The sequence below is a fragment of the Enhydra lutris genome, unplaced genomic scaffold, assembly GCF_002288905.1.
Source record: "Enhydra lutris kenyoni isolate GAN:26980312 unplaced genomic scaffold, ASM228890v2 scaffoldscaffold4, whole genome shotgun sequence".
In the NCBI taxonomy this organism is placed as follows: Eukaryota; Metazoa; Chordata; class Mammalia; order Carnivora; family Mustelidae; genus Enhydra; species Enhydra lutris.
The window spans coordinates 51635705-51651115 of record NW_019154088.1 but is presented as its reverse complement, the minus strand read 5'-3'; the positions used below and the strand labels follow the sequence as shown (position 1 = coordinate 51651115).

Here is a 15411-nt window from a genome sequence, read left to right as displayed (position 1 = left end):
TCCCAGGGTCCTGGGTTTGAGCCCCGCATCAGGCTTTCTGCTGAGCAGAGAGTCTGCTTCATCCTCTCCTTTTGCCACTTACCCCCACTCATGCACTTGCTCTCTCTTTCTCTCTCATATAAATAAATTTAAAAAAAAAACAGAATTTTAAATTACTCTTCAGAAAATCAGTACTACCTCTGTTTCCAAATTCTATAGTATCTGTATTCCCAAACTTAACTTTAATAACTTAGGTGTCTGTATGTATGCAAAGAAAAAAGACTGGAAACATCAAATTGTTTGCAGTGGTTTGTGATCTTGCTGGTGGGATTGTGTGATTGTTTTTCCTTCTTTTGTTTTCCTGGATTAAATTTTTTTGGCAGTGAAAGAACTCTTTAACATTTTGATGCTTCATCTCTTTTTAAAAATTTAGTCATCTTTTTCTGTATATTTGCAACGTAAGGTCATATTCTGCAGATTTTAGTCTGCCTGTTTTCATTTAACATTAAGTTATGAGCACTTTCCTATTAACAAGACTGTTAAATGGCTTTAATATAGTCCATTTTAAGGATATTTCATAATTACTTTTTCAAAGCTATTTTTGGACTATTTATGTTTAATAGAAAAATTAGCTCTTTGGTTTTGTCACTGGGGTATCATGATTAGTTTTATAGATATAAAATATCAAATATGAAAGTTTGTTTCGGTCTTGTTTTAATTTTTAGCAAGCTTCTCTGTCTGCACTTCAGTTCTTGGGATTCAAGCAAAGAGTGGTTAGTAGACATGCCTCAGAATGAAGATATTGAAGCCATATGTCTTGGTCTGGGATGGGCAGCTGCTGCCACCAGTGCCATGCTCCTTCGACTGTTCACTATTGGAGGTGTTCAGAAAGAGATCTTCAGTCTTCCTGGCCCTATAGTATCAATGGCAGGACATGGAGAACAGCTTTTCATTGTTTATCATACAGGTAGGTTTTTTCCTAGTCTTTTATAATTTTACCGAGACCTGAAATAAAATCAAAATTGCTTGAGAATTTTTCTCTTTCTCTTATTTTGTTTTGGGTTATATACCTGCTTTTGCATTCATTTTGTATTTGAATCAGTATAGTCTTCAAATTTACAGAATTTTGTTGTATTCCTTAATAGTAATGAAAAGGAAAATATTTTATTTGTAGGAAAACTGTATTGTAGAAAGAATTCCATGTTTAGTTACTTCCATGTTTAAATCTTGTAAGAATTTACAGAGTTTAAATGCCTCAAAAAATAAACTAACTTCTAGTGTACAGGACCAAGACAGTTTGAATATGACTTAAAAAGTTGCTGCTTCCTTCACTTCATATTCTGTCTTCAGTACCCATCACTATGTGTCAAGACTGATTTTATCAAGATTATTGATAGGGGGCAGGCAACCTTCATCTCAGGGCCATGAGTTCAAGCCCCATGTTGGGCCTAGAGCTTACTTAAGAAAAGAAGGAAGATTACTGCTAATCTTTTTATGCTTATTTTTTTTGATAATTCCATTAGAAACCCTTTTTCTATTTTTTTAAAATATTATTTAAATTCAAGTTAACATAAATAGTGTAGTATTGGTTTCAGGAGTAGAATTTAGTGATTCATCATTTACATATAACACCCAGTACTCATCCCAACACATGCCGTCTTTAATACCCATCATGCATTTAACCCATCCCCCTGCCCACCTCCCCTCTTTCAACCCTCAGTTTGTTCTCTTAACTATTGAGTCTCTTGTGCTGATTTGTTGACTCATAGTTCAAAAGTACAGCTTGAGAAACTACCCTGGGATATCTAGTTAAGGCCTGTGGCTTTATTATTTTATTTTTTAAGCTTTTATTTATTCATTTAAGAGAGAGAGAGCACAAGTAGGCGAAGTGGTAGACAGAGGGAGAGGGAGTAGCAGGCTCCCCACTGAGCAGGGAGCCCAAAGTGGGGCTCGATCCCAGGACCTCCCGAGCCAAAGGCAGACACTCAACCAACTGAGCCATCCAGGTACCCCAGGGCCTGTGGCTTTATATAGATCTGTGTGTTCATGACCTATAAATTAGTATCACCAGCCCTACCCTCTCCTTGTATCTACAGACTTATATATCCAGTGGCTGCTTGCAATCTCTTTGTACAATTTTGATACTCATTTCAAATTTGGTCATAATAAAACTTTTGCATTTTTGTTTTTTACCTTCCGCCTTGCCTTTTACTTAGTTTTCCCCATCTGAGTAAATGGCATACTCTTAACCCAGCCAGTCAAGTCAGAAATGAATCATGAATTCTTCTCTTTCCCTCACCGCCCCCACATCAACCCTATCAGTGAAGTCATATCACCATGTCAGTTCTATCGAGTAAAACATTCCAAACTGTCTTTTCATCTCCTCCACTAAAACCCCTCTTCTCCTGGACTAGTGGCCCTGTAACTGGCTTGTTAGCTTCAACCCTTGCCTTCCATTGTCCATTCTCCATATAACAACCTGAGTGATCTTTTAAAAACATAAATCAGAACATGTCCCTCTTCTGCTCAAATTCCTCTGATGACTTCCCATTGCTTTAGAATAAAAATCAAACCTTTAATCACAGCTAGCAAGGTCCTACATGATCTGACCTTTGCCTGCCTCTTCAACCTCATCTCTTGCCACTTTTTCTTATCATTCATTCTAGCCATACTAGCTGCTTTGTGTTCTTCAAATTTACCAAGCTTGTTCCCATCTTAGGATCTTTTCATTAGCTGTTCCTTCTTTTTACTATATTACAGCTCTTTCCCCCAACTAACTTGCAAATTATATCTCAGCTAAATTTTACTTTCTCACACAGGCCACCTCTGACTGTCCAGTCTAAAGTAATCACTCAGTCTGACACTCTGTATCACATTATTATTTTAATTCTCTGTTAACCCTTAACATTTTTTTCCCCAAAATTAGTCTTCTCCTACCTGAATATAAATTTCCTGAGGATATGTCTTCTTTACTATTGTAGCCTTAGTACCTCGCACATAGTAAGCTCTTTGTAAATATTTCTTGGGTGAATGAATTACCACTTAATACTACTTTGTATAAATAGTCCCTGTAACATAGTATTCTGCTTTAATACCGGAATGGTACCTCAGTCAGGGGGGTTATCCATAAAAAGTAGTGCTAGTTAATATAGAGTTTATCACAAAATCAGTTCACAAAATCACAGAAGGTACTCTAGACTGCATTATAGCTAAATAGCCTTTGATACCTGATTTCTATTTATATATTCTCACTAGGTGCAGGATTTGATGGTGATCAGTGCCTTGGAGTTCAACTGCTAGAGCTGGGGAAAAAGAAAAAACAAATTTTACATGGTGATCCTCTTCCTCTTACGAGGAAATCCTACCTAGTGTGGGTTGGATTTTCAGCTGAAGGCAAGATAAATTAACTTATTTATATTAAAGACATTTTTTCAAGTAGAAATTGTTCCATTGTTTTATTCCTAATTATTTTTCTTAAGGTGAATTATCTATATTATATGTGTAAATTTCTTTACTATGTTGGCAGTGGGGAAACTGGAATTGTTAGGCAAGATAGCCATTCTTTTATGTATAAGATCTGATGTTCATGTGAATTCTGTTTAGAAAACATACAAAGGGAGAAATACATTTCTCTAAAAGTTTGTTATAGATAACGAGGAGATACAAGTCAGTGGTAAAGTTGTGGCTTTTCCAGGAGATTCTATGCAAAAAAAAATAGGAAATTTCAATAGCTGCACTGTCTCCTGCGGTAGCCACGTGTGGCTATTGAGCACTTGAAATGTGGCTAATCCAGATTGAGATGGCGGTAAGTATAAAATACTCCGAACTTTGAAAGTTTAGTACAAAAAAAGAAGAATCTCAGTAATTCTTTTATATTGATTATATGTTAAAATGATAATATTTTGGATATATTGGATTTAATAAAATATATTATTCAAATTAGCCTCACTTTTTCCCCTTTCCTTTTTTTTAGCAGTTTTTTTTTTTAAGATTTTATTATTCATTTATTTGACAGAGAGAGAGAGAGAAAGATCACAAGTAGGCAGAGAGGCAGGCAGAAAGAGAGAGGGAAGCAGGCTCCCTGCTGAGCAGAAAGCCTGATGCAGGGCTCCATCCCAGGACCCTGGAATCATGACCTAAGCCAAAGGCAGAGGCTTAACCCACTGAGCCACCCAGGTGCCTCTTTTCCCCCTTTCCTCATCTGGCACTAAGAAATTAAAAGTTACATTTGTAGACTCATTTAATAATGGCTTATGACTGATGATGATTTGAAGTACCTTATTTTAAGGTACCTGTTTAATGTACCTGTTCTCTAGCTCAGATATTTCCATTGGAGATTCATGTCTTTCACTTATATCTTTGGAAACTCCAGTTTGTCTTTAAAAAAACAAACCATTTCTAGATGTTTTCTAGTGGGATTTTATTGGTTTTTTTTTTAAGATTTTATTTATTTATTTGACAGAGATCACAAGTAGGCAGAGAGAGAGGGGGAAGCAGGTTCCCTGCTGAGCAGAGAGCCCGATGCAGGGCTGGATCCCAGGACGCTGGGATCATGACCTGAGCCGAAGGCAGAGGCTTTAACCCACTGAGCCACCCAGGTGCCCCTTATTGGTTATTTATGTTCTAATGTGACCATTAGTAACTTCCATTCATATAGCTTTATTTTTTTCCCCAGTTACCAGTTAGATCTAGACTTGAGAAACATGCTGTTTGCAGTGTGAGAGGTGTATGAAGTCACAGATAATGAAAGGGGTAATTAGCAAATATGCTATGTACTTCCTGACATGAGAGCAGAGTAAGTGGGAAACAGAGATGCTGACTTGTTTTCAGGTTAAGAATTGCTTAGGTAGGAGTTGAGGACTACAACAGTGACAAGGCCAAGAAAGCTAGAAGAAGAAGAGTACTAAAGACAAATTTCTCTAGATCATCACTGTGCGTCAGGTTCCGGTCATTTTTCCAAGTCTCTCTTAACTAGCGAAACTTCAGATTCAGGTTTAACTTCTTTTTTTTTTTTTTTTAAACTGAAATTGGCTTTTAAAAATACTGCTATATTCCAGTAGGTGGCATAGTTCTCACTGAAACTATCAGCCTTTCCCTTGGGTAAATTTTAGTCATGCATTTTTTTTTTCTTTTATTCAGTTAGGTCTTACTCTGTGTGGTTAATGAAGTTTTGTGGAAATGATCTTTAATTATTCACCTTTTTGCTTTTGAACTGACATTTGAGTCATTGGTATATATTTTTGAAATTGGATTTATTTCACAAATATGTAGCTATTTCTCCCAAGTGATTCCTTTTTCAATTGCTGTGTAGGTACTCCCTGTTATGTGGATTCAGAAGGCATTGTTCGAATGCTTAACAGAGGGCTTGGTAACACATGGACTCCAATATGTAACACAAGAGAACACTGCAAAGGAAAATCTGATCACTACTGGGTGGTTGGTATCCATGAAAATCCCCAGCAACTCAGGTAGGCTATTAGAAAGTGCTTGGTTGTTTCTTTCTAAAAAGTACTGTGAAATTTTTTGTTTTATACACTTTAAAGGTATTTACAAATTTTTTTTGTCCTTCAGGTTAGTTCATATATTGGCTTTCCATATTTACTAACTTAGAAACTTGTTTATATTCATTTTGAAGTTTTCAACTGATTGCTTGACTTAGAACTTACTGAACAAAATAGAAATTAAATTTATTGGTCAGACTTTAGTATTATTTCAGCCAGACAGGGAAGGGAGAGCTAAATGTGGCATTTCATCTTTTATTACAGCCTTTTATTTTAAACTGTGATTTAGAATTGAGTGATTCAGTGGCTTTTTGAAAGTTTTAAAGGGCTCAGTAATTGTAACCAGAGAGAGGGCTAATAGAAATTTAGTAGCTGACTGCAGTTGTACAACTCTCAATGCATTTAGTCTATTCAATATTAAATATTTTCTTCTCTTTTTGACACTTGATATCTTCTTGGTCTAAGCAACTGGCAGTGACATTATGTCGGTACTTGGTGAACAAAGAGGTCTTTGCTTTCATGGAGCTTATAGACTGGGGAGACAGATAACAGAAATAAGTAAATGTTAATTACTACTTGGGATAAATGCCACAGATTAATCTGAGCAGACCCATGATGGAGCATAACAGAAGGGTACATTCTAGGTAGCATAATCACATAGGACTCTTAATAGAGATAGAATTAAAATGAGACCCAAGGCCAAGGAGTCTGTGAGGCAAAAGTGGAGTGAAAAATGATCCATGCAGAATAGACAGCATGTATAAAAGTCCTCAGGTCAGAAAGAGCTAGGTGTGTTTAAAGAATTGAAAGAATGCAAAAATGGCTAGCATACAAGAAGTTGAGGGTTGATGGGAAGCATAAGTCCATGCTGATATCGGAAAAAGACACAGGCTGCATTATAGACCATATAGAGAAGTTAATATTTCATTTGAAGTTGTATCGTGAAGCCATTCTACAGTTTTATCTGGGGAATGACGTAATCTGATTTATACTATAAAAAGAAAAATACATATGCTAAATGTATTGGCAGAGGTAAGACTGAAATTAGGGAGCCCAGTTTTCAGTCAGGGGATTTATCCTGCTTTCTGAGAGTGTTTGGAAACATAGGGTCATATTTTTAGCCATCACAATGATCAGGGGTTACCTGGCATTTAGAGAGCTGTGTCCAGGGCTGTTGAACATCTTAGAATGTGCAGGATGGTCCTACTGAACTACAGATCGTCCTTCCCAAGTGCTATCAGTGCCTCCATTGAGAAGCATTGAGGAAGATTTTGCAGTCATCCAGCAGAGCTATTAGTGTAGCTGGAACTAGGGTGGTGGCAGTAGAAATTAAGGGAACTAGATTTGAGATAGAAACAAGTAGGATTTTCTGTAGATGGGGTGTTGGGAGTGAGAGAGAAGACTCAATAATGACACCCATGTCTCCAATAAAAGCAACTAGATGGATAGTCATACCATTTATAGAAATAAGGGAGATGAAAACAAATTCTCTCTTGGGTATATTGTTGAAATGCCTGCAGAATATCCAAGTGGCGATATCAAGAAGGTATTATAATACATGACTATAAGATATAAATTTGGGAATCACCAGAATATAGAAGGTATTTAAAGTCATAGTAATAAACAAGGGGCACCTGGGTGTCTCAGTCAGTGAAGTGGCTGCCTTTGGCTCAGGTCGTGATCTCAGGGTCCTGGGATTGAGCCCCACATTGGGCTCCCTGCTCAGTGGGGAGCCTGCTTCTTTCTCTGCCCCCCCACCCCCCCCGCTCACTTGTTCTCTCTCTCTCAAAAATAAATAAAACACTTAAAAAAAAAATAAAGTCATAGTAATAAACGAGAACACATAGAAGACAGAAACAAAAAAGGTCACAGAATCCACCCCTTAGAAATTCCAAACTTTAGAGGTCAGGTATTGGGAGACGGAGCTTTTGAATGAGGAAAAGGAATATTGGCTAAGCAAACAAGAGAAAAATCACTTGAAGACCATCATATCACTGAAGTTGTAAGTAGAGACTATTTCAAGAAAGGCACTAGTTAGAAAAGAAAATAAAAATGGCTCTTGGATATGTGAAAAGATGATTGATTATCAAAATAAGAAAAATATGAATCAAAACTTACAAAAACTCTCTTTTTACTTATCAAGTGAGGAGAATCTGAAAATTTGATAACGCTCTTAGTTGGTGAGGCTGGGGGGAAATAATCAAGCTTATATTGCTGATAGCAGTATAATTGGTTATAATCCCTATGGAAGGCAGTTTGTCAAGAACTACCAGAATTGGAAATGCATGTGCTCTTTTATCTGCCTTAGGATTTTTCCTGCAGATATACTAGTACTTGCTGTTTCAAGTGTGATCCATGGACCAGCAGCATCAGCATCACCAGGGAGCTTATTAGAAATGCCAGATCTCAGGACACCTGGGTGGCTCATTCGGTTAAGCATCTGCTTTCCCCTCAGATCATGATCCCAGGGTCTTGGGATGGAGCCACATGTCGGTTCCCCTGCCCCTCATGCCCTCTTTCTCGCACACATATGCATGCACTTTCTCTCAAATAAAAGAATCTTTCAAAGAAAAGAAACACCAGATCTCAGGCATCACTTCAGACTTACTGAATCAGAACCTGCATTTTAACAAGATCCTCAGGGGATTTGTGTGTGCATTAAAGTTTAGGAAATATGCTGCTAGCACATGTGGAAATGACACATGGAAAAGATACCCTACATTGTAGGATTGTTAATATTAGCAAAAGATTGGAACCCTAAATTTCTATTAGTAGAATAGGTAATAATGTTAGGTACGAGTGCACACTAGAGTACCATGTAGATTTAAAAGGGATGTATATCAGAATATATAAAGAACTCTTGTAACCTAAGAAAAGGTAACTCAATTAAAAACTAGGCAGAGTATTTGAATTGACATTTCTCGAAAGAAAACACGCACGGCCTATAATGCATGAAAAGGTATTCATTAGTTATTAAGCATCATTATGCAAATCAAAATCACAGAGATACCACTTCATACCCACCAGGACGGTTATTATCTGAAAGATGGACAATAATTAGTGCTGTTGAGCATGCGGAGCCCTAAACAGCGCTAGGTGGGGATAGAAACTCGGTACAGTTTGGCATTTCCTCAAACAGTTAAACAGAGTTAGTATATGACTTAACTGTTCAACTCCTAGGGATATAAATAAAGGAATTAAAAACGTGTCATTTGAGTCCATACGAAATACCTGCCTTTCATCATGAATATGAGTAATTACTAATCTGTAGAAGCTGTCACTCCTACCTCCATTCGAATGACACTTCAGTTTAGCAAAAACTATCTTTATTGTTTACACTGAAGATTTTTTTTCATAATCACTACTGGTTAATATATAACTGAGTTTCCTGATTTTGCATGCGACAGTCCAGTTTGCTCTCCACCAACATTAACCTTCCTTCCTTTTCTCTTTAGCTTTTAAAAGCTCTTAAGAGTTTTAAGCATGCTTGCAAACGAATTCTTGTTTTGAGTTTTGTTTAACAAGCATTTGTTACAGTACTGACTATATGTGCTGTACTACGTAAAGGCCTGGAAGAGTTGGCTGCTAAAATCATTATCTACTCCTGAGTACGTGCTCTAAACAAGTTGTGAACAAAGTCTCCTCTGTGTAACCCAGAACACAAAGCAAAACTCGTTACCCGGGGAAAGCTTAGTCTGGACATTGGCCCCAATTTTCACTAGTCTAATATTTTTTCAACTCTTCCCTTAATAAGAGAACAAGTTTTATTATTTATTTGAAAAGGAATTGAAGTAATTTTGTTTTCTTAGTAAACCATAGTTTATTTTTTGCATTTTCTCCTCCAGATGGTTTAGCCACGCAATTTCCTGGAGGCTCATTCATTATAGGCAAAACCCACCAAATTAGCAGTCAAATGAGTTTGTTCTTCCTCTTCTTTCATGAAAGGGGTATTTAATGGAGAACAGGTCTTTTTACTTCAAGTCTTTAAAGCTAAAAGTATAAGAAATGTGAATTAGTACCCTGCTTTGATATAAATGTAGCTTTAAAAAACCATTAATAAAGTCCTAATTTTTCTTTGTGATAATTGCTTACTGTGATAAGTCAATAGAGTATTTGAGGTATAAAATGTTTTTAAACAGGAGAGTATAAGTCTTCTTATAGAAAAAAATAAATGTTAAGGCAGTTAAGATTATTCCCAGTGTTCCTTCTGATTATCTGTTAATATACATATATATGTATAATTAGACTTGTTCCTTTCCGAATGCACATGTGCTTTTTCATTTTGCATGACTAATAAACCACTAGCTTCTGTAAATGACAGAATTGCTACAAGAGATTTTTTTTCAGGTATTCAAACTGCCACCTGGTATGGTGATAACCACTGATTTATATGAAATCGTAAAAGGAGAGGAAGAAAAAGAAATGAGATTATGTGTTCAAAAGTATTGGAACGCTAAAAACATGTTTGTATTTTTATTGTAGGGTCACAAAAAGAAGAAAGTGTATTCAAATCTTATTAGGAAGAGGGGCCTCTCTAGTTTAAAAGATTGCTGAGTATTGCCACTTATTTAATTTTTAACTATTCTAGTGGGGATTTGATAATATTAGAAGACATTTATGAAAAAAATTTACACCTGAGGATCTGATTTCTACTTAGTATTTCCCTTTAAGAAAGTCATGACTTTAAGCCATGACTAAAAGGCTACTGTACTATAAATTAAATGTGTGGTTATTAATAGGCATTGAACATTGTACTGTATTTTTAAATGACTAGAGAAATTAGAAAATTCACCCAAGGTACTTCATGTGTGAGCATGGTTTTCCATTGGTTTTCTTATAAATAATTTGGAGTACATAAGTTGAAAGGGTATTCTACATGCATATGTCACTCTGCGATTAATGAATGCTTTTTATTTTTTATTTTTTTATTTTTTTTATTTTATTTTTTTTTTTTTTTAAGATTTTATTTATTTATTTGAAACAGAGAGAAAGAGATCACAAGTATGCAGAGAGGCAGGCATAGAGAGAGAGAGGAGAAAGCAGGCTCCCCGCTGAGCGGAGAGCCCGATGCGGGCCTCGATCCCAGGACCCTGAGATCATGACCTGAGCCGAAGGCAGAGGTTTAACCCACTGAGCCACCCAGGCGCCCTAATGAATGCTTTTTAATTAATGAATTGCATTACTATCATACTGATAGGCGTCTTTAAATACTTTCGTATCATAATCAGAAAAGGTTTAGACAAAGCTCTCACCACTGAGCTATTTATTATCACATAAGGCAACCATTGATTTAGCAGAGCAGGTATATTTTATAACCAGGTATATACTGGATTTTCTGCTTCAGTTTTACCAATATCTAGTAGTAGATACTTATCTCTATTGGACATATCACCATCTTTTTCTCTTATTTGACAATTTCTACCAGCAGTACCAAGTATTCCCAAACTGATAAATAAAAGGAAATGCTTCATGAGTATTTCATCTTGGGTGATCTGTTTTATAACATGGATCCCTTGACAACTATTATGGCATAGCTGCCATATTTTTTTTTTTTTAATATTTTATTTATTTATTTGACACAGAGAGAGAGATCACAAGTAGGCAGAGAGGGAGGCAGAGAGAGAGAGGGAAGCAGGCTCCCCACTGAGCAGAGAGCCCAGACGTGGGGCTCAATCCCAGGACACTGAGATCATGACCTGAGCTGAAGGCAGAGGCTTAACCCACTGAGCCACCCAGGTGCCCCGAGCTGCCGTATTTTAAAAGTGGACAGTTTCCGAAGAAAAAACTGATATGAGGAGGGGTTGTTGAAATTCTTAAAATGCATGGGGAGGGATAGTTTTTAAACCTAATCAGGTGTGTGGGGCACCTGGGTGGCTTAGTGGGTTAAGCCTCTGCCTTCGACTCAGGTCATGATCTCAGGGTCCTGGGATCGAGCCCCACATGGGGCTCTCTGCTTGGCGGGGAGCCTGCTCCCCCCCCCACCTGACTCTCTGCCTACTTGTGATCTCTCTCTCTCTCTCTCAAATAAATAAACAAAATCTTTAAAAAAAAAACAAACCCTAATCATGTGTGAAGTTAAAAAAAAAAGAGTAATTTGTTGTATATTATTAATCTAGCTATTGGAATAATATTATTCCAAGTTATTGAATTTTGGAAATTTTATATTTTAACAGTTTTTATGATTTGGGAGGGAGTTTTTGTAGTGAGACTTTTTTTTTTTTATTGACAGGTGCATTCCTTGCAAAGGTTCTCGGTTTCCTCCCACCCTTCCACGACCTGCTGTAGCTATACTATCCTTTAAGCTTCCTTATTGTCAGATTGCAACAGAGAAAGGACAAATGGAGGTATGTGGAAATCTTACCTTGACACTCTGAATTTGATAATGCATTGCCTGTGATGTAGACATTTAAAAATTTCCCTGATAAACAGTGTTGAATACTCATTACTTTATGATTAAATAAATAGTGGTAATAGGGTGGGAGGATGACTGCTTATGATCACAAGGGTACCTGATTGCCATCTCTGCTTCCAGGGATTTTGTCTGTGAGGTAAATGGGTATGAACATCAGGGTAAGGGCTCTTACTCACTCTCAGAGTTGGGTGAGTGCCTGAGAGGGTGGACCTCCATAAATATTGGGTCTTAGACCAGGCTTGCTTCACTCTAGGCATAGCCCTGTACCATCAAAAGTCATTTGAAATCTTGTAATTAGTTACTCTAAATAGGAAGTAAACCAGCCTCTTAAAAAGTAGCATACCACCTTCTCTGAGCATTAATGATAGCTAAGATACTGTTTAAAATGTTATATTTCCTTTTTTTTTTTTTTTTTAAGTACAAAAGATGAAGTTAAGGTTTGGTATCATGTTAAAATTTGAATTACAAAATAAACTATAGAAAAAGTATTTCAAAAATTATTTTAATTCAAAATCCGTTATCTTAAGATAAATATTTAATACTTGCCTGGTATTAGCTGGTAGTTTTCTCTAAGCTGTTTTTTTCACTTTTGTAGGAACAATTTTGGCGTTCCATCATGTTTCACAATTACCTTGATTATTTAGCTAAAAATGGTTATGAGTATGAAGAAAGCACTAAAAATCAAGCAATAAAAGAACAACAGGAGCTTTTAATGAAAATGCTTGCGGTGAGTATAATAAATACGCTGGAAAAATTAAAGTTGCACTTTTCTATAGATTGGATTTCTTAAAAGTATGTGAATTAGCACCAAGTTCCACAACCTCAGAAACTTTTTTTTTAATTTTTAAAATTTTAATTCTAGTATAATTTACATTGTTATGTTAATTTCAGGTGTACAATACAGTGATTCAACAATTCCGTACATTACTCAATTGTTTCCCAGTTGATGTTGCAGTTAAAATATTTTAAAAAATAAATAAGTAAAATATTTTAGACATTACCTTGTAACTAAGATCATGGGCAGATATGTGTACTTTTAACCTCCTTCTCCTATTTCACCCATCTCCCTACTGATGTCTCCTATGGTAACCACCAGTTCTCTATAGTTAAGAGTCTAGTTTTTTTGTTTGTCCTTTTTTCTGTGTTTGTTTTATTTCTTAAAGTATACATATGAGTGAAATCATATGGTATTTATCTTTCTCTGACTAATTTCACTTAGCCTTATACTCTCTAGAGCCATCATGTTGTTGGAAAAAGGTTAGTATTCACTGTTGTCCCCACTATGTGACACTGTCTTGAGTATAGTATTAAAGAAATTTTTTTCTAAAGATTTTATTTATTTATTTATTTATTTGAGAGAGGGAGAGAAAGAGAGTGTGACGGTGGGGGGGAGGTTCAGAGGGAGAAGCAGACTCCCTGCTGAGCAGGGAGCCCAATGTGAGACTTTATCCTGGGACTCTGATCATGACCTGAGCTGAGTCACTTAACCAACTGAGTGCCCCCCATTATTAAAGAAGTTTAATTAGCTTATTGTAGAGTAAGTTTTGTTCCTTTTATAAAAATGTCATTTGTGGTGTAGGAACTAGTAACCTTCTTATTTCCCACAGCACACGTAAGAATATCCGTTTGGTTATTTACCATGTAGCATTGGAGGAGCATTTCCTCTGGAACAGTGTTTCTGAACAGAGTATCAGTAGCTTAAGGACTGGTCAGTTCTTTAGCATTCCTGTCCCCCTGGCAAATGCTGGAACTTCAGCCTCGTTACTATGAGAATCCTACTACTTTTCATTTCCAAATGTCCCCTGAGGCAGAGTACTACCCTGATTAAGAAGTACTATTTAGGGGCGCCTGGGTGGCTCAGTGGGTTAAGCCGCTGCCTTCGGCTCAGGTCATGATCTCAGAGTCCTGGGATCGAGCCCCGCATCGGGCTCTCTGCTCTCTAGGGGAGCCTGCTTCCTCCTCTCTCTCTGCCTGCCTCTCTGCCTGCTTGTGATCTCTCTGTCAAATAAATAAATAAAATCTTAAAAAAAAAAAAAAAAAAGAAGTACTATTTATAGATGAGTGATAGTAGAAACCTTGAAAAGGACATGCAGGTGATTGTCTAAACCTTCTGTGCCGAGGCATGAGATGTGGGATGTCTAAGTAACAAAATAATCCTTCTACCCTATGAATTAGGAAACCCTTAGTAGTCTGTGAAGTACTAATTTTCCTTACATTGTACTTGAGTTGCCTCACTTTGAGTTGTAAAAATTCATACCAAAAGAAAAGTAGTCAAGTGTTTTCTAAGATGTTAAATGAATGCCCTTTGTTTTCTATTGTTACATATAAAAAAATAGAGCAAGAAAAAGGGAGTTGTTAATTAGAAGTTGTGTAAATATTTCTGGTAGTTGGAGATCTTAGACAATCACACTTAAAAATGAATGGCTAAATCTACTTCTCCCCACCCAAACTCACTTACTAGTATTTGTGTACCAATTCTGGGCAAAGGAATAACAAATAAATCATTTACTATCTATTCCTTCTTTGAACTTGCTGCCTTATTTGGTGAGGGTGGGGTGAGGGTAGGTGGGCAGTGAAACAAGTTTAAGAAAACCACATTTGAATTGTAAAGGAGTATCTTTACTTCCCTTACAATTAATAGCCTGAAATCCTAAGCCTTATTTCATTGAATCTAAGCTACTATTGATTGTAAAATGCATCATTATTTAAGCCCCTCCAAAAATGCTACAAATTAAACTCTGACCCACCATCAGTTGTGAGATGCTCCCACTTTCAGAGATGTTAAAATGTATAAAAATATGGTTCTTAGAATCAGTGAGATGCATTATCTAGAAAACTGATTTCTCAGTTTTACTACTAGTATCATTCTCTTATTTTTAAAAAAGTTTCTCTTGGGTGTTATACGCAACTAATGAATCATTGAGCGCTACATCAAAAACTAATGATGTACTATATGCTGGCTAATTGAACATAATAATAAATTTAAAAATTTTAAAAATAAAAAGTTTCTCTTGACATGGCTTTATTTTTTTTTCCATTCTGGGTTAGCTTTCTTGTAAACTGGATCGGGAATTCCGTTGTGTGGAACTAGCTGATTTAATGACTCAAAATGCTGTGAATTTAGCCATTAAATATGCTTCTCGTTCCCGGAGATTAATATTGGCCCAAAGACTTAGTGAACTGGCTGTAGAGAAGGCAGCTAAACTGGCAGCAACCCAGGTAGAAGAAGAGGAAGAGGAAGATTTCAGAAAAGAGCTGAATGCTGGGTAAGAAATAATCAGTTGCTTAAATTCTTCTTTACCATTCTGCATATTAAATTGGTCTTTGTATAGCTCTTTATTGAATAATATATTGTCTTTTAGTTATAGTAATACTGCTACAGAGTGGAGCCAGCCAAGGCTTAGAAACCAAGTTGGAGAAGATGCAGAGGACACCAGAGAATCTGATGATAAAGAAGAAGAACCAGAATTACATAACCATGGCAAGATTTTTTTTAAAAAGATTCATTTATTTATTTTA

At 36.4% G+C, this 15411-nt stretch overlaps 1 protein-coding gene across 1 annotated transcript in view; it reads left to right on the top strand.

Moving 5' to 3' along the window:
* LOC111140167 (WD repeat and HMG-box DNA binding protein 1) overlaps positions 1-15411 on the top strand; it is a 64568-nt gene that overhangs the window by 38465 nt on the left and 10692 nt on the right. Inside the window, exons 14-20 of the mRNA XM_022492514.1 lie at positions 705-946; positions 3235-3372; positions 5291-5447; positions 11710-11824; positions 12488-12619; positions 14941-15158; positions 15255-15373. Coding sequence (XP_022348222.1) covers positions 705-946; positions 3235-3372; positions 5291-5447; positions 11710-11824; positions 12488-12619; positions 14941-15158; positions 15255-15373 — 1121 coding nt within the window. The remainder of the gene's footprint in view (positions 1-704; positions 947-3234; positions 3373-5290; positions 5448-11709; positions 11825-12487; positions 12620-14940; positions 15159-15254; positions 15374-15411) is intronic.